We start from the raw sequence: 19,133 nt of genomic DNA, 5'->3' as shown, positions 1-19,133 counted from the left end.
CACATCTTTGTAAGCAGGAAGACAGAGAAAAATTGTTCAAACATACGCACACGCACTCATGTGCGCACACGCACGCACACGTGCATACACATACACACACACACACACACACACACACACACACACACACACACACACACACATCTCCAAGAGAAAACACAACTTAATCTTGTAGTGCTGCTGCATGGCCAGCCATGCTCAAGAAGGGAGGATGGGGGGACATCCCTAGTGTGTAGGAAGAGTTTTTGTCAGGACTTCCGGCTCCTCAATAACCACATAGAGACTTATTATTAATTATAAATGCTCAGCCTGAATGCTTAGGCTTGTTACTAACTAGCTCTTACAACTTAAGTTAACCTGTATTTCTTATCTGTGCTCTACCACAAGGTGGTACCTTTTTTCAGCATGGCATGTTCTTCTTGCTCCTCTCTGCGTCTCACTGGTGACTTGGCTCTCCTCACCAATCCCTTTTTGTCTGCGAGTCCTGCCTAACCTTTTCCTGCCTAGCTATTGGAAGTTGACTCTTTATTAAGCCAGTGAAAGTAACAAATATTCACAATGTACAAAAAGATTATTCCACAGCATTTCTCCCTTTTTGTCTAATTAAAAAAGGTTTTAATTTTAGCATAGTAAAACTATATATAACAAAAACAGTTATCAAGTAAGAGTTGTAGTTACAATATCTAGGCTATTTATAGAGAAAATTGATTGGCAAAATTAGAGAAAAGACTCTATTATCTTTGTGAGTCTAAAGTTTTATACCTAATTTACCTTTTATCATAACTAAGGAAAACTTTAAGTCTAATTATTTAGTCTTTAACTCCATCAAAGACCCCAGAAAGGTGTAATGTTACCTAATGACAGGAACATCTGGCTGCCTGGCCAGATGTTCCTGTAATGTTGGGGCATCTGTCTTGGTCTATAGGCTTAGTATATTTGACAGACTTTTCTGAGAAGGAGAGAATTTTGAAGGACTGTCCTACTTTGGTAAACTTTAGCAGTTACCTTTCTTGCGTCCTGCTGGTCCAGTTTGGAGAGTAACTGTCAGCAATTGAGACAAGGGCAGCTTCTTTAACTAAATGGCTAGTTTTTGCCATAAAGAAAGCAAACTCTGTACAGAGTTTCTTTGATGTCCATCATCTTTTCTGAAGTAAATTGGTGCTGCCAGGAACAGATGTGTCTCACTGTTAAGAAAAATCTTATGTTATTAAAACATTTTAAATGCCATAATCTGTATTTGAATCTGTATTGAATTCTGTAATTGTATCAGGTCTTTGAAGTATTTGAAGACCATCTGTCTATCTAAATATATCTGTTTAACCTTGAAAACATATCTAATATGACTACAAGTTTGATTATTATAGATGGCTAACTACTAACCTGTATTTCTTAATACATTACATTTTTAAATGAGTTGCATAAGCACAATACCCCAAACAAGAGTAGAAACATACAGTATCACTAAACTAACTTTAAATTTGTATTTAAGTAAACCAAAATCCATACCAATGTAAAATATTTGAAATTAATAGTTGCTTTTTGGATTAAAGTAGTTACAATAATCTGCCTCTTTATCCTATCATTTCCATATACCCCCTTTTTCTTCAGAAAGATATCTTTAAGTCTAACTCCTTTGTTTAGTTGTTTTTGTTTTTTTGTTTTTTTCATGACCAATAACAACTTGTAACCAGCCTCCCTAAATAGTGACAAATATCCATAGCCCATCTCTAGACTGTTTCCTGTTGTCTGGGAGTGCCAGCGTCTTTGGGGGACCCCGAGAGAATTCAGGATAATGGTTTAGTCTTGACTGGAGTAGTCTGTGAGGCTGGACCATCTCAGCCAGCAGTCTTGAAGCTGTTCTGGATACAGAACTCTAAGGAAATTGTAACAAAGACATTTTGAGATGTTGGATAACCTGAGCCATTTGTTTTTATTGGTGTCTGGTCTCCTTGTTCTGAAAAATATATAAACTTTAAAAAATAACATACATATCTGCATTAATACAAGTATAGATTGTGCATTGTACACAAGTCAGCCAAAGATGATTTTTTTTTGTTTTATGTTTGAGCAGGTAAAATATATATTACATGTCTTATAGTTTTTCTAGGTTTATTTCTTTATGTCTTTAGCTAGGATTTTCAGGGAGTCTTCCCCAGTCAAATCTGATTCATATCAACCTGAAATGAATCCACAGCCTCTCATTTCCTGTGGAAATAAAAGCATAACCTCTCCCCCAATGTAATACAGCTTTTGACTTACATTTTGAAGTTAAGACATTTTAACAAAGCTACACAGAGAAACCCTGTCTTGAAAAACCAAAAAAAAAAAAAAAGACATTTACAAAATATATAGATTGGTTTATTTTAGCAGTTTCCACAATCCAATGACTTTCAGAAGCTATCATTTGTTTGTTCATCAGTAAGCAAAAAATTCAAAGACAACACAGTAACATGCAGGCTCTCTGTGTATTTCCTATCTCTATGTGGCTTATTCCTTTTTTTTATTATTTTACTTCTCTCTTTAAAGATTTGACTTTATTATCCTTAAGCTATTTTATGACTGCCTCTATCCTCTCTCTTTTCTCTCCCTATGCACATTTTTAAACACACTGTGTCCCATTTAGAGTTGTTGTGGGTTGTTTTGTTTTCTTGTTTTTTTTTTTTTTTTTCTCTTCTGGGTCTGTCTTTACTGAGTATCTGAAGTGTTCTCTGACTGTATGAGATGAATTTTAAGCTGGTATGTCAGCTACCAGCATGGCTCAGCTCAGTGGATGGCTCTAGCACATGGAGGCTGGCAGCTGGCTCCACCCTGCAGGCAGCTGTAGGGAGATGCATCTCTGTAGTGCAGCTGGCATGAGACTGTGAGACTAGGAAGCCACCTTTGGCTCCATTTTTGTGTATTTGGAAACTTTTAAAATAAGATTTCTTAGGTTTTATGTGAATATATGTTGCCCCACAGTGGGCACCGTGTATAGGTAGAATTTTTCATTAGGACTGCTGATGAAATAACCACAATAACCACACAGAGACTTATTATTAATTATAAATGCTTGGCCAATACTTTAAGCTTGTTACTAATTAGCTCTTACAACTTAAAGTAACCCATATTTCTTATCTATACCGCTATACCACGTGATGGTAACTTTTTTCACCATGGCATATTCATCTTGCTTCTCTCTGCATCTCACTGACAACTTTACCCTCCTTCTTCCCCACATTCTCTTTTTGTCCACAAGTCCTTCCTAACCTTTTCCTGCCTAGCTATTGGCCAGTCAGATCTTCATTAAACCAATGAGAGTAACAAATATTCACAGTGTGCAAAAAGATCGTTCCACATCACTAGTGTTTTGGGTTTTATCAATGAATGAGGACAGGAAGTATCTGTCATTGTCTTTTAGGGCTAAACAGGGAAGGGACCATGTGGGAGTGGGGAGCAGAGGATTCAAGTCCTAGGATGGTAGAAAAGTTGACAAGGAGAAGTGGCTTTTCCATGTTCCTTTGTTCCTTCTCTGTTCAATTCCCTTCCCCTCCCTCCCGGGTTCTATGTGACAGGGTCTTTTTATGTCTCTATGTTGCATGCTGGCCTGGAACATGCAATCCTTCTGTTCCCATCTCCCAAGTTCTGGGGTCACAGGTATATACCCCATACTTGCCTCTGCCCTTCTCTGCTCAGGGCTAATCCTTTGCCTGCTTTCCAGCCCCGGTGCATGAAGTTACGATTTCTATCCTGTCGAGTAATGAGGTGCAGTCTGGGGATGACATGGTACTTCGATGCTCTGTGAAAGAGGGCACTGGCCCAATCACGTTCAAGTTTTTCAAAGAAAATGAGGACAGACCCTTCCACGAAATCATCCTGAATGCCACGCAAGCGTTTTGGATCGGGAAACAAGCTAGCAAGGAGCAGGAGGGGCAGTATTATTGCACAGCCTCCAACAGAGCCAGCCTGACATTGGCCAGCCCCCGAAGCAGTTCTCTTACAGTCAGAGGTGAGTCCAGGCCTCACCAGCAAGGTGCAATATGGGGGCCTCCCAGGGGATGGAAGCACACACGCTCCTTGTAAAAGGGAGAGGAGTGGAGACTAGCTCATTTGAGTCAAGGCTAAGAGACCAACGTCTAGCCAGGCGTGATGGCGCACACCTTTAATCCCAGCATTCCGGAGGCAGAAGCAGGTGGATCTCGGTGAGTTCGAGGCCAGGTGAGTCTGAGGCCAGCCTAGTCTACAAATCAAGTTCCAGGACAGCCAGAATTGTTACACAGAGATACCCTGTCTTGGGGAAGAGAGAGAAGGAGGGAGGGAGAGAGAGTGAGAACAATGTCTGATTAGTTACAGTTGGCAGAAGCCTACTCATATGAACTGGCGTGGAAAAAGCGATGATTAGCTATAAGGAACTGAAATATTTTATCCAGTTCCAATTCCAAGTATCTAACAGAGAGACACCAGATGTCCGTTTGTGAACAAGCTGTGTCCAAACACAGACATGTTTATAGGAGCCCAACTGTGTGCTTGACTGGGAGAGTTCTATAGAGACGGAGGAGGATGGAAAGGACACCCCAAATGGAGCCACATCTCAGCAAAATTGGCTTGGTGCCTTCTTGAAGACTATAGCTGACCTTGGCTTCTAGCAGAAACCACCATCTCTGCACTGGCTGAGGGCAGATCCCTTGCAGGCCGCCGCCAAAGCAAGATGCTATTTACAGGGATCGCAAAAAAAAAAAAAAAAATGGGTCTGCTCTGCTGCTTAAGTCTGCTGGTATTTCTTGCTGTCAGGAGAAAAACATGTCTTTCCTTTCTCCTCCCCCACTTCCAGTCTTTCTTGCTCCGTGGATAAAAGGGCTCATTGCCGTGGTTGTCATTGGAGTGGTCATCGTCGCCTTGATAGTTGCAGCCAAATGCTACTTCCTGAGGAAAGCCAGAGGTGAGCACATATCCAAGAATGGCAGATGTCATTCTTGCCAGGAAACTGGCCATGGCTACGAAGCATCCCGGAGGAGGCTAAGGAGGCACCCATGGATTCTCCTTCTTGGGATGTCACTTTGATAACTCAAGGTTCTGGCTTTGGTGGGTGTGAAGCTTTTGTGCCCATGAAAGTGGGTACTTGTCTAGTTGGGGGGAGCTAGATGACATTATGTCTAGTGTAGTCAAAAGAAACTATTTCTTGGAGTGTGCTGTGCGTGGGAGTTACACATGCGCGTGCACACACACACTCTCACACTCACACTGTGTACTTCCCAGATAATCTTCCAGTTTGTGTCATGATCTTGTACCATGTACATTTGTGGAAGCTAGGAGCACTAGCTAGCACTTGGGAATTGGGTCTAGCCCAGGCTCAAGGAAAATGACACACAATACCAATGCATTCTGGGCCATGTGGGGACTGGGGCAGAATGATGGAGAGATGGGTCCTCGGGAGCCTCTGGTGCTACTGTCTGGCCTGGGAGAGCAGATGGGAAGGGGAGGGGTCTTTCGTCTTTTCCGAAGTAGGAAGATTGCAGTTCCTTTGGGAACAGACAGATCTCAAAGAAACCTCTTCCCCAGGTTGACCCTGACTTTGGTCTCAGGCCAGTTTGGACCTGAAAGTACAGGAATTGGCTTCGTTTGCCTTTTGCAATCATCTTGAATCCAAGAGATAGCTGCCTACCTCTCTGGGAATCTGAGTCCTGTCCCTGGTCTCGGTCACATGCTATGAACTAAAATTGCTTCTGGCTAAACTGTTGCATGTATCTGAGAAAGTTATATAAAGTCTCTTGCTGTACAGCCAGGAGAAGGGGAGGGGATGCAGCTCAGTGATGGTAGCGTTTGCTCAGTGGGCTTGAGACCCTGGCATGGCTTCTCGGCACCTTGGAAGCAAGCAAGCAAAAGTATTGAGGGGACCCTGCCTTCCCCTCCTTTCCACTCACTGTGAATGAGTATGATTTCATCTGGCACATTCTCTCTCTTTCTCACCCTCAACCCATCCACTCTCTTACCTTAGGCTAGCCCCAACTGAGCTAAGGATGCCCTTGAACTTCAGATCCTCTGCCTCCACTTCTGGAATGCTGGGATCACGGGCAAGCATGCGGTTTCTGTGGTGCTGGGGAGTGAGTCCATGGCTTTGTGCATGCTTGGCAAACTCTCTACCAACTGAGCTACGCCCCCAGTTCCTCTTCCCCCTTAATTTTTATGGATACTCGGTCTTTAAGAGAGTCCAGAGAAAGACTGTTGCTGTCCAGCATACTTGTACTGACCTAGATTTTTCTTTCTTTTTAAAGCCAAACAGAAACCCGTGGAGATGTCCAGGTCAGTGTCTTTGTATGGCTGGAGGGGGTGAGAACAGGGGCTGCTTTGTGGGCAGGGCCGGATTTGTCTGCCAGCACAGTCTGGTCATTAGGAAATTCTTGGCAAACTCATAAAGAATAAGGGCCTTGGGTATAGTGTGTGTGTGTGTGTGTGTGTGTGTGTGTGTGTGTGTGTGTGTGTGTGTGTTCGCACGTGTTTCTGTTTGTCTTAGTGGAAGGTTGCCTACATTACATACTTAAAATAATAGAGTTAGCCTTTTTTGTTTTGTTTTTTTGAGACAGAGTTTCTCTATTTTCTGTGTAGTCTTAGCTGTCATGGAACTCAATCTATAGACCAGACTGGCCTCGAACTCACAGAGATCCACTTGCCTCTGCCTCCTGAGTGCTGGGACTAAAGGTGTACACTACTACCACCTGGCAAGAGTTGGCCTTTTTAGAAAAAAAAATGTTTTTACCATGTTGAAGAGATGGCTTAGCCTCTGCAGGTACCCATACACAATGCACATGTACACATATCACACACACACACACACACACACACACACACACACACACACACACACCTAAAAATAACAAAAATTTAAAAAATGTTTTTATAACCTTTATCTTCTGTTTTTATTTTGAAACATGATCTCACGTAGCCCAGGCTGGCCTTAAATTCCTGATCATCTTGCCTCTACCTCCCAAGGGCTAAGATTACAGATGTGTGCTACCGTGACAAGCTGTTTGTGTCTTACTGTGTAGCCCTGGTTGGCCTCAAACTCAGAGCCATTCTCCTGCCTCAGCCTTCCCAGTGCTGAGATTATCAGCATGTAATGACATATTTCTTCTTGCTTTCTCTTGATCCTCCATTGATGGTTTTGTTGGTTTGTGGGTACAGTGAAAAATGCTAACATCTATTTTTCTCTTTCTTTTTGATTTCCATGTGAAGGCCAGCAGCTCCACTTCTGAACTCCAACAGTGAGAAGGTTTCTGAGGCCAATGTGGAAGCCAACAGTCATTACGGTAAAGCCAAGGCTTCCTGTAATTATAAAAATTTTTACCAACTCAGAATAGGTGGGGTTGAAGTAGAAGGGAACCCCTGGCAGCAGTACCTAAGCTAATCCACCATTGGAAGATAAGCTAATAAAAAAACAAACTGAGCCTGGGCTACCAAGTGAGTTCCAGGAAAGGCGCAAAGCTACACAGAGAAACCCTATCTCGAAAAACCAAAAAAAAAACCTGAAAGGACTCCTTCTGTTTTTACCCTTCTATGTTTCATTTCTCTGGAATGAAAAATGGAGACTAATCTTAATGCTTGTTGCCTCCAAAGACTGAAATTGCCCTGGAGAAACCAAATTGTCCTTGTGAGGCAGAAACCAGATGTGAAATTAAATTGTCGGTAACACATCTCAGATAGAATCTCCACCACTTCACTTAACTTTGCCACAAAGGGAAACCAATGGAAATACTCTGCTCTTAGCAGAGGCATTTTTGAGAAGTGCTGAGATACCCCTACCACCCCACCCCTGAGACAGGGTTTCTCTGTGTAGCCCTGGGTGTCCTGGAACTCGCTCTGTAGACCAGGCTGACCTCGAACTCACAGAGATCCGCCTGGCTCTGCCTCCTGAGTGCTGGGATTAAAATTGTGCATCACCACCGCCCAGCTAAGAAGCTTAATTTTTAATTAATTCGCTTAGAGCAGACCCTTCTGACTTCCAAATAACTCGAAAACAAAAGTGCTCCATGTCAGCCATGCATTCTACCCTGAAGTGAAGGGGTCCAACCAGAGTTAGGAAAAGACCACACAGCAGAGAGACCCAGCACCCGGAGGCAAGGGTGTTTGTCACCCGTACTGAGGAAATTACACTTTACTTTCTTAGCAGTACTAGCGTTGTTAGAAGTTACAGGAGGCTAGGGAGGTGGTGGTGTTTACTGTGTGAGCATGAGGACCTGAGTTTAGTTCCCCCGAAACAACATAAAAGCCAGGTGTGGGAGCATGCACCTATCACCCCAGCACTGGGGGAGGTGGGTAGAGATGGACATATCTCCTGGGCTCGCTCATGAACCGGTCTAGTCAAAACAGCAAACTCCAGGTTCAGCAAGAGGCTCTGTCTCAAAAGAATAAAGTTGAAACCTGGCGGTGGTGGTGCACACCTTTATTCCCAGCATTCCAGAGGCAGGCAGATCTCTGTGAGTTCAAGGCCAGCCTGGTCTACAAAGTGAGTTCCAGGACAGCTAGGGCTACACAGAGAAACCTTGTCTTGAGAAAAGGTGGCAAGTAATAGAGGAAGACATGTGACATTGACCTCTGGCTTCCACACACACATGCATGGGGAAGAGCATGCGCGCGTGTGTGTGTGTGTGTGTGTGTGCACACATGCACTCGTGGCTACAGGAAACTGGTTTCTATTGTCACTCACTGTGATTGTTATTTTCAACCAGGCTATGACGATGTTGGAAACGATGCAATGAAACCGATAAATCAAAATAAAGGTAATTATTTATATGTTTTATTAGAAACATTTACATTAAAAAAAAAGATTCACAAGCAGCTCTGTGTGGTGGCACATGCCTTTAATTCCAGTACTCAGCAGACAAAGGCTGGTGGATCTCTGTGGGTTCAAAGCCAACCTAGTCTACAGAGTGAGTTCTAGGTTAACCATGGCTACACAGTAAGTAGTAAGGCCCTGACTTTATTAATAAATAAATAAATAAATAAATAAATAAATAAATGCCCACAGGAAAAGGCAACTTAAACTCTGAGGTGGCTGGATAATTTCCCACTCCTCTTCGAGGCCCTGTGTATGGTAAAGTATAGACCAAGTGTTTTCTCTAAGAAGGCTAGCCAGTGTTCTGAACGGTCATGCCTCCTAATCCAAGTAGAAATGAGCATTTACACCAAAACAAAACAAACAAAACAAAACAAAACAAAACAAAAAACTTCATGGCACTCAGGGTGATGTCAGGAGGATGTTTCTCTTGGGTGGCTGAGGTGGAGCTCTAAGATTTTTTTAAAGACAGCTAACAATAGACAGTTTGCTTCTGCCTCAAGCATAGGGGTGTTTTTCTATTGCATGCTGCTCTCATGAGAACTGAAATGCCTGACCTCCTTCTGCAAAGTCTCTTTGGCTACACAACCTATTTTGGCTGCTAGCAAGAACCACTCATTCTGTGGAGCCTTAAAAAGCAAAAGAAAGCCAGACATAGCTTACACCTGTCATCCCAGCACCCAGGAGGCTGAGGCAGGAAGACCCGGTGTTCAAGGCTAACCAAGGCTACCTAGCAAGTTCCAGGCTGTCTCAAGAAACAACATCAGGGGCTGGAGAGATAGCTCCATGGTTAAGAGCACCGGCTGCTCTGTCAGAGGACCCGGCTTCAGCTCCCATACAGTAACTCCAGCCCCAGAGGACCTGACACCCTCTTCTGGGCTCCTTGGGTGCCCAGAAGCAGCAATACTTGAAAACAAACTCATTTCCTGGGTGTCTCCACGAAGCCTGGAGATCTCATCACCTCAAATGGTTTAACTCTGGGAGCACTTAGATACTGGTAGCCTGGTCCCACAGCACTCAAATCCTTTGCCATGTCCTTGAGACTGGGTGCGAGTTAACTGTGGGGGTATATGCCTGGGCTGTTTTCCATGCCTATTAACCTGTTGAAAGTCTTCCCACGCTATAGAAACTGGACCTTGGCAGAGGTTCCATCCACACTCAGGAAACAGGAGTCAGAGAGGCTGCCCAGAGCAGCGTAGGGCCAACTGCAGTGAAGGTCTCTAGTGGGGTGTCTAAAAGATGCTCTGATTCCTTTGAACAGACCCTCAGAACATGGATGTGGAATACACAGAAGTGGAAGTCTCCCCGCCTGAGCCTCACCAAGGTAAGCATCCTCACCAAGTGAGCCAAGACCACATGAGGCTCTGCGTTTGCATGGAGATACCTACCTCATGGGAGTGCTGTGCAGTCAGAACTGTCAGAGGGAGGTGGTCTGCAGGCCTACGGGGTGTACCTGTCTTAGTTAGAGTTTCTGTTGCTGTGAAGAGACACCATGACCAAGGCAACTCTTATGAAGGAAAACATTTAATTGGGGCTGGCTTACAGTTCAGAGGTTTAGTCCACTATCATCATGACGGGAAGTATGGCAGTGTGTAGGCAGACATGGTGCTGGAGAAGGAGCTGAGAGTCCTACCTCTTGATCCACAGGCAACAGGAAGTGAACTAAGACACTGGGCATAGCTTGAGCATAGGAGACCTCAAAGCCCAACCCCATGGTGACACACTTCCTCCAGCAAGGCCACACCTCCTAATAATGCCATTCCCTATGAGATTGTGGGAGCCAATTACATTCAAACTACCACAGCACCTAAGTCTGGTCTTGCCCTGAGTATTCACTGGGTGCCAGTACTAAGGTGCAGGCACTAAGAACTAAGCACCTTGTTTCTCTGGAAGAGTCTTTGTGGGGAGCCCCCTCCACCCTACAGGTGTTCAGGCCTTCTTTAAGAGGCCAGCCCCTGCCTAGATGCCCTGGGTTCCTAGAACAGTTGCCTGCATGAACCAAACATGTCAATCAAATGCATGTCTAAAATGGGGAATGTAGGGCTGGAGGGATGGCTCAGTGGTTCGGAGCACACATTATTTTCCTAGAGGGCCTAAGTTTGGATCCTGGCACTCCTATTTGGTGACTGACAGCCACCTGTAACTCCAGCTCCAGGGGATGCGCCCCTCTAGTCTCTGTAGGTCCTGCACACACATTTGCACATGGCAGCCCCCCCCCAACTCCACTCCCCACCCCACCCCCACACAGTAATAAAATCAAATAGGGACGGTGTATATGTTACTTACTTTGTTGCTGTGACCAAGTGTCCGACAAACTAATTTAAGGAAGAAAGCGTTTATCTTGCCTTACCATTGGAGGGGATGCAGATCTTCATGGCAGGGAAGGTGTGATGGGAGGGACTAAGGGAGGTTTTGACATTGAGTCCCAGGAAAGCAAAGTATGAGAGCTGGGTTCCAGGGAGACTTGTCCTTTTTATTCCGCCTGGGACCCCAGCCTTTGACATAATACCACCTCAATTAACCTAACTTAGAAACTCCCTCTCAGACATGCCTAGAGGTAACGCTTCCATGCTGAGTCTGAATCCATTCAAATTAACTTGAAGATTACCCACCATAGAGGACTTTCCTTTTTAGAGGGACTTCTGGGCAGAGTACAGAGTCCCTCTTTCAGTGTGGTGTCGGATCTGTGCCTCAGCTTTTTTGTCGGGTGTGTGGTTCACACACAAGGGCAAACTGCCTGTAAGTAACCATCTCTGATTCAATGCTGGGAGACTGATGCACAGTTAGGCAGGTCACAGCAAATACAGGAACATAGATCTCAGCAGTTTGGGGCATCAGAAAGCACACCTCCCAATCCTCTTCCGCCTTAGCCCACCCTTGGACTCCTGCATGCTTCAAAGGAACTGGCCACCCCAAGCCTTCCGGCCCTTGGGGGAAGCTCCCTGACTGTTTCCATCTAGTTCCCTTTGTGTTGAGGCTAAGGCTGTGTGCTGTGCTCTCCGCCAAGCAGACCTGGGCAGTTTTCCAGGCTGGGCCTGCCAATCTTTAGCCGGAGCCACACTTCAGGTGATGGCGTCCTGAAGCTACCTCTTGCTCAATGATTTAGGAGTAGTTCTGGAGTTTTTCCTCCTTCTCTTGCTGAGCACGGTTCCAAGCACCACGTCAGTAGGTGTGTGTGTGTGTGTGTGTGTGTGTGTGTGTGTGTGTGTGTGTGTGTGTGTGAACTTTCCGCTCAGGGGACATGTCCTGTACTGTCTCTGTGTTGCACCCCTGGCCCCTTTCCCATGGTCTCTGGTCAGAACGGCACCCACAGGTGTGTACCAGAGATGTTAATGTGCTTAGCTTCATGGGACCCCTATGGTATCTGTGTCCTGACTGGATCTGAGGGGTGAGGAACGTGGAAAGCCTGTGGTTCTTGTCTTTTTTTATTTATTTTATTTCGCTTATTTTATAGTGAAGTGTTTCGCTCATTTTGGTAGCCAATAGTGATGAAGACGTAAAAGGTACCAGCTACTGTGCCAGACTCAAAGGCATGGGTGGTCCCTCCCTGGAGGGAATATAGAAGAAGTGGGAGGTGGGAAGACTGAAGACTAGTTGATATCAGGTGATCAGGAGTTCTGGGAATGGGTAAAGTGGAGTACGAGAAGGTGTGAAAGGGGACAGACGTCTGTCTGGCCTTTTCTGGGCCATGCCAGAGGGCCTCCTTGAGAGCCATAGATTAAGCAGGACTGGAAGTTTGTAAGGAAGGCCCCTGCCTAAGGGTGGGAGTGGTTAGGAAGACCCAGGGAATAGGAAAGGTCGTATTGGCAGGTCAGAGCTAGCTCATTTATTTTGGTAGGAAAGGGGAGCTGGCTGTGGTGGTACATACACACACTCAAAGCCCAGGTGATGGTGGTGCACACCTTGGATCTCAGCACACTCGGGAGACAGAGGCAGGTGGATCTCCGTGAGTTCAAGGCCAGCCTGGTCACAAAGTGAGTTCCAAGACATCCAGGGCTGTTACACAGAGAAACCCTGTCTTGGGGGGGGGGGGAGTATCTAGGAGGTTCACGTGTCTGCAGAGGCAGAAAGGGAGTGGATGGAGCTGGAAGGACAGGGTGGAGGGATGGGGTGATGGCGGGAGCACATGGGGCAAGTCCTATTCTAAATGGATGAGCGAACATTTTAGAAGGCTTTAAGCTGGGAAGTGGCAGGTTCTAAGTTCCTTCTTTAAAAAAAATAAATATTTTTAGGGGCTGGGGAGATAGCCCAGTAGGTAAAGCCCTCCCCTCACCAGTGGAAGGACCGGAGTTTAGGTCTCGAGAGCCCACATAAATACTGAGTGTGCGTGGTAGCCCCTCCTAGAATTCCGGTATTCCTCACAAAGGACACAGGAGCTTCCCAGAGCAAGCTGGCTAGCGAGAACAGCTGGGTCAGCATCTGGTCTCAATGAATACAGTAAAGAACTGTTTTTTTTAATTAAAAATAGATTTTTCCCATACAATATTCTGATCCAGGTTTTTCCTCCTCCCTCAACTCCTCCCAGATGCTCTGCAACCTCCCCCACCCACGCAAATCCACACCTTATCTTTCTCTCATTAGAAAACAGTCATTTTTTGTTTGTTTGTTTGTTTGTTTGTTTGTTTTTTGAGACAGGGTTTCAATGTGTAGCTTTGATGCCTGTCCTAGAACTTGTTCTGTAGACCAGGCTGGCCTCCAACTCAGAGATCTACCTGCCTCTGACTCCCCAGTGCTGGGATTAAAGGTGTGTGCCACCACCACCACCACCACCACCACCACCACCACCACCACCACCACCACCACCCAGCACAAACAGACATCTTTTTAAAAAAGTAAAATGCAGTGTAATACAATAAAATGAACAAACCAGAAAAAACACATACGGACTCAGAGACACACCCAGAAGTCCATAAAGACACAAAGGTAGAGACCTATTGAGAAAGACTCCCAGTGTCAACCTCAGACCTCCACAGGGGCCTTCACAAATGCCCCAACAGATGCTTACACACGCACGCACGCACGCACGCACGCACGCACGCACACTGTACATACATATGGATATAAAAACAAACTCAGGACACGAGGAAAATGGCTTACAGAACCAGATGAGGGAGAGATGAGTGTGCTGTCTCCATGCAAGCGATGAGACGGGGCTGGGGGAAGGGTGGGCAAAGTGCCTGCAGTAGGCGGAGTCTGGGTGTGTTTTTGAGACAGCCCCTGGCCAGGACAGGGGAGCCAGCACCCCCACGTTTCTTGCTGGAGTAATTGCGTGGATTGGGTGGCTGTGGTGTTTGAGGATGAGATCTAGTTTGGCTAGATTAAGTCTGAGATGCCTGTGATACACCCAAGAGGAGGAAGCATTGGGGTCTGGGAACCAGAGGAGTCTGTGTAAGCTGTGATAGCTGAAGCTGTGGAGGGCTCAGTACTGGCTGTCACTGGTCCAGCCTGGGCTCGGAATATCCTCCAACCACTGGGCATCGTGGGCTTGGCAACACAAGTAGCAGCTTTCTCCTTCCTAAGGGGAAGAAAACAGGATTGGAGATAAGGGGAAGGTTAGCAATAAGGGCGGGGTGACAAGAAGCAAGGTGGCCCACAGAGCCGGCATGGAAAAATCCCACCTGCCTCTCTGTTCTTGACCTCCACACTCCGCGGAACACTCCAGCGGATGGTGAGGAGTGATGCCAGAGGGCAGTCCTGGAGTCCCTGCCACCCTGGGCTCTGGCACCAGACTGCTTCAGTCCTCCCACAGTGATCCAGTTCCTGAGTCTGGGCGGGGAGAATTCTGAGGGCTCTACCTGGTACCTGGGGCACCAATGGAGTCCTGGAGAAAGGCTCCATTTCCCCGTCGGCGTTGGGAATGTGTCCTTGTATCTGGTGTTCTTTGGCTTTCTTGAGGGTGTGGGGGATTAAATGCAGGAAGTGCAGCAGTTCCTAGAATAGGGTGGGACCGTGACAATTGCCTCCGGCTTCCCTCGCCAGGCTCCGCAGCTGTCCCCTGCAACCAGGCTGTCAGCCGCATTTCTCAGCTTGCACAAGTTGCCGTGTGCCCCACCAGGGCTCCGGGGAGATTCTAGAATAAAGGTCACTCGGGTGGCAAGGGGGAACTTTGGGGGATATAAGCTGTATGTTTTTGTCCCAGCCTCCTCCTTGTTGGCACAAGGGTGGTGAGGAACTCGAGTCTGAACCCCCAGTGCTGGCCCCTTGTCCCCTCCCAGGCAGGGACTAGGGCGTTACTGGACGGAGAAAGGGCTTTGTGGATTCAAGGCCAATGATGACTAACCGTGAACTAGCGTCTGCCAACCTGGAGCCCGGTTCTCAAGATCTCCCATCCTTCACAGTTGGAGGAGGCTAGAGGACCCTGTCCAGCTCCAATCCTGGCTGGCAGCTAACCAAGAGGGATGGGGAAGGAGGAGGGCGGGAAGGAACTCATCAAATCCTAGTTTGCCCTCTGCCTGCCTCGAGGCTAATTGCTGGGAAAACCCCATGACGTTGGTTTCAACCATCGCCTCTCTCTCTGTTAACACAGAGAAAAACAGAAACCAGAATAGAGTCCCATCAGGAAACGCCTCTGACAGCTGAGACAAATGGCCTGTTGGCCTGGGTTAGTCATTAGCAGGCGGCAGCTGCTGCCGCAGGGACAGAGGAGGAGGAAGGTAGCGAGCAGCTGCACCCTCCCCCCACCCCCACACTGAGCTGAGCAAAACCAGGGGTAACGATAGACCACGGATGCAGCTCAGTGTAGAAGTAGAAGCCATCCCTGACTGGCCTGAGTTAGGCACAGACTGAGAGCATTAGACTATCGCCAAGGAGACCAGAGAGGTCTTCTGGCCACCCCTGCATGCTTTGGGGGACAGTGGTGTTCACAAGACGCCCAAGTTTGGCTGCCCAGTCCTGCCCCAATTCATCCTTTTCTTGTCCTAGCTCCGTGTTAGGATAGGGCAGAAGACCTGGCCATCCCTCTCATGGACAATATCTTTTATAGCAGTTATCATAGTATAGTTTTAACTCTGTGTGTGTGTGTGTGTGTGTGTGTGTGTGTGTGTGTGTGTGTGCACATGTCCCTGAGCACATGCAGAGGCCAAAGAGGGATGTCAGATGCCCCGCTCTATCATTTGCTACCCTATTCTTCTGAGATAGAGTCTCCTGCTGATCCTTGCTAGCGGGCAGCAAGACCCTGCAATGCTCTTGCCTCTGCCCCTGACATGCTGGGGTTACAGGTACCCTATAGCCATGCCCCAAATTTTGTGTGGAGTACTAGGGATTCAAGCCAGGTTCTTATGTTTGTACAGCAAGTGTTCTTAATAATATTTGAGACTTATCCACTGAGCCATCTCCCCAGCCCTGTGGTATTTGTTGTCTCTTTGTTTGTGCCGGGGCTTAAACCTCGAGTCCTGTGCATGCTGAACCAGTGCTGTACCACTGAATGATACCTTCAGCTCGTTAACGCTCTTTGCGCATCTGTCTTCCGTGAAACCGAGAGCATCTGAAAGCTAGGACCAGGTCCACATTTTCCTCTTCAGTGGTTCAGGCCACATAGGAGGTGTGTGCAGTCACGTGGAACGGGTCTCTTGGGTATGTGAGCAGCCCCACAGCAGGTTTGGAGACCCCAGGGAACAAAGAAAGTTGATGTGCTCTGGGTCAGTGTCTCTAAAGTGCTGTGGGGACACGGGAGCCCTTGTAACTGCTCAGGGCACAGGGTGGGGGGAGGGAGAATGCAAGTGTCGGGGGTATGAATGTGCCTGTGGGGGTGATGATCAGAATCTTGGAGCAGTGGGGTAAGGGAAAGGACAGTGTCCGCAATGGAAGTGTTCCGGGTCCAGAGAAAGGAAGAACCGCTGTGGGAAAGGCCTCAGAGCATAGCGAAGAGAAGGTGTCTTTGGTGTTGTTAGAATCCACATGGTGCCCCGGGCGTCTGCAATGAGGACAGCGTGCCCACACGACACTGTGGTGGCAGAGCATCTCAGCCTGTCTGGGGGAGACAGGCAGAGGAGGGTGCTGGCCCATACCCAGCCAGCTGTGCAGAGAGACGTCCCGATCTCTCCTGCAGGTGCCAGAAATCTAGGGTGTGTTCAGGTTTTGTCCTGCTTCCTCAGGGTCTCTGGGTATACGTATGCATGCGGGTGTTTGTGAGTATGAATACTCTGCACAAGTGGGCATACGTGAGATACATGTCTGTATGTATAGTGTGTGCTTGCTCTGTGAATGTACACGACGCCTGTGTATACACATCCTGTGAGTGTATTTCAATATGGAATAAACGGGTAGCCTTGTCTTCTGTTCTGAAAGGGTCTAACCCCAGAGAATTATGACCCTGGCTACAGCTTTGAGGCCCTGCAGAGCTCTAGACCAGTGAACCTAGGTATGATGGTACAGGGAGGTAAAGGCAGGAGGGTCAGGAGTTCAAGACTATCCTGGATTACACAGCAAATTCTAGGATAGCCTGGGCTACATAAAACAGAGCAATAAAACAGTGCAAAACATCAAACTAATGCCAGGACAGCCCCCCCCCCCCCCCCCAGTGCTTCACTTAGAATCTTTACTGAGCCCAGACGTTGGCACCAAAGGCAGCTAGCCCAGCCAGCTCTACCTGCAAAGTGGCCATTGTCCCAGCTGATCTGTATGGCCACTGCTGATGCTAGGCTCTAACCCAGACCTCAGGATCTGATTCTAGTTCCTGGGATCCAGCCTCTGTGGAGCCTTAGTCCTGACAGGAAAGTCCTGGCAGAGCAGCTAGTACAGGGCCTCTGTGGCAGCGAAAGAAGGATGGGGACACCAGGCTAGGGACTTGGGGTCTGCACAGAGTCCCCCTCTTGGCTCGTCAGCCAAGACTTCTCTCTGCAGCTTTCCTCTTCACAGGGTGGCCTGTTAACCTACTTTCAATCTCATTGAGCCTCTAGTTAGTTAGGTCGGGATATTCTGAAGTTGGAGAATGGCATGTCTTTTTGGTTTTGTTTTGTTGTTTTGGGGGTTTGGGGTTTTTTTTTTTGTTTGTTTTGTTTTGCTTTTGGTTTTTGTTGTTTGTTTTTTGTTTTTTTGTTTATTGAGACAGGATTACTCTGTGAAACAGTCCTGGCTGTCCTGGAACTCACTCTGTAGACCAGGCTGACCTCGAACTCACAGAGATCCGCCTGCCTCTGCCTCCCCAGTGCTGGGATTGAAGGCGTGCCCATGACCTCTGGGCTGAGAATGGCATGTTTTGTGATGCTCTGGACAGGGCACTGCTGGGTGGTGGGTAGGTACAGCAGTGAGCTGGTCTGGGTCCCGGAGACAGCTACTGACCTGTGCCTGGTCCCTTTTCCAGCTCTGGGAACGAGAGCCACAGAGACGGTGTACAGTGAGATCCGGAAGGTCGACCCTAGTGAGTGAGGGGCCCCTGATTCTTGGAGTGGGAGGGTCCATGCTAGAATCACTGATGGGGCCTTGAGAGTGGGCCACGGGAAAAAGCCCAGGAGAGCATCAACTCTTAGGGTCTGACTCTTTCCCTCCTACCACCCTTGAGAGTACGGAGGCACAGACAGGGTAAGACACTTGCCCAAGATCACGAAAACATGCCTCTAGGTACCAAAAGCTAGATTCCCATTCCTGATCACTGAGCTGCATTGTCTTTGGCTGGGGCAGCGGGGGTGGGGGGGGGTGGCAGGGGGTGGCGGGGAGGAGCTGGTAGAATAGGTTTTTTCCCTTTATACTTCTGGGTTTCGGGTTTCTGCCTGAGGCTTTGCACATGAGACAAGTCTGACCGACAAGGGATGAACAAACTGGGTGAACTAGCATGCAGGAGAACTCTCAGTGAGGAATGACGAAGAAAGGAGATTAGAGGGCAGGGACTTGTGTAACTGCTTAACAAAGGACCATTAGCATGTAAAGAAATGACAAGATGCAGAGCATGGCAGTACACACCTGTAATCCCAGCACAGGAGAGGGAGAGGCTGGAAAATCAAAAATGTAGGTCACGATTGCCTATATATCAAGTTCAAGAATAGGCTGGGCTACATGATACCTGTCTTTAAAAGATGGAAGGAGGGAGGGAGAGAGAAAGAGAGAGAGAGGGAGAAGAATGGGGAGCCAGAGAGATTGCTCAGCGGTTAAGCGGTTAGGAACACTGGTTGCTCTTGCAGAGGATGGGCTTTGGTTCCCAGCATGGACATGGTGACTCACAGCCATCTGTAACTCCAGTTCCGAGGGATCTGACACTCTCTTCTGACCTTCAGAGGCACCAGAAATACACTTGGTACAAGGACATACATGCAAGCAAAACACCCATACACATAAAGTTTAAAATAATAATAATAATTTAAAAAGGAAAGGAAAGAAAAAGAGATAGACAAGA

General features: G+C 47.2%; 1 protein-coding gene across 2 annotated transcripts in view; it reads left to right on the top strand.

The window, feature by feature from the left end:
* Pecam1 (platelet and endothelial cell adhesion molecule 1) overlaps positions 1-19,133 on the top strand; it is a 79,428-nt gene that overhangs the window by 47,114 nt on the left and 13,181 nt on the right. Inside the window, exons 9-15 of one of the 2 annotated variants that reach the window (XM_006970495.4) lie at positions 3,698-3,985; positions 4,808-4,915; positions 6,249-6,276; positions 7,207-7,280; positions 8,700-8,750; positions 10,068-10,130; positions 18,108-18,164. In XM_006970495.4, the coding sequence (XP_006970557.1) occupies positions 3,698-3,985; positions 4,808-4,915; positions 6,249-6,276; positions 7,207-7,280; positions 8,700-8,750; positions 10,068-10,130; positions 18,108-18,164 (669 nt within the window). The remainder of the gene's footprint in view (positions 1-3,697; positions 3,986-4,807; positions 4,916-6,248; positions 6,277-7,206; positions 7,281-8,699; positions 8,751-10,067; positions 10,131-18,107; positions 18,165-19,133) is intronic. The other variant, XM_006970496.4, reaches the window with a different exon arrangement.

The sequence above is a fragment of the Peromyscus maniculatus genome, chromosome 8 (assembly GCF_049852395.1).
Source record: "Peromyscus maniculatus bairdii isolate BWxNUB_F1_BW_parent chromosome 8, HU_Pman_BW_mat_3.1, whole genome shotgun sequence".
In the NCBI taxonomy this organism is placed as follows: Eukaryota; Metazoa; Chordata; class Mammalia; order Rodentia; family Cricetidae; genus Peromyscus; species Peromyscus maniculatus.
This window is presented reverse-complemented; position numbering and strand designations above follow the sequence as displayed.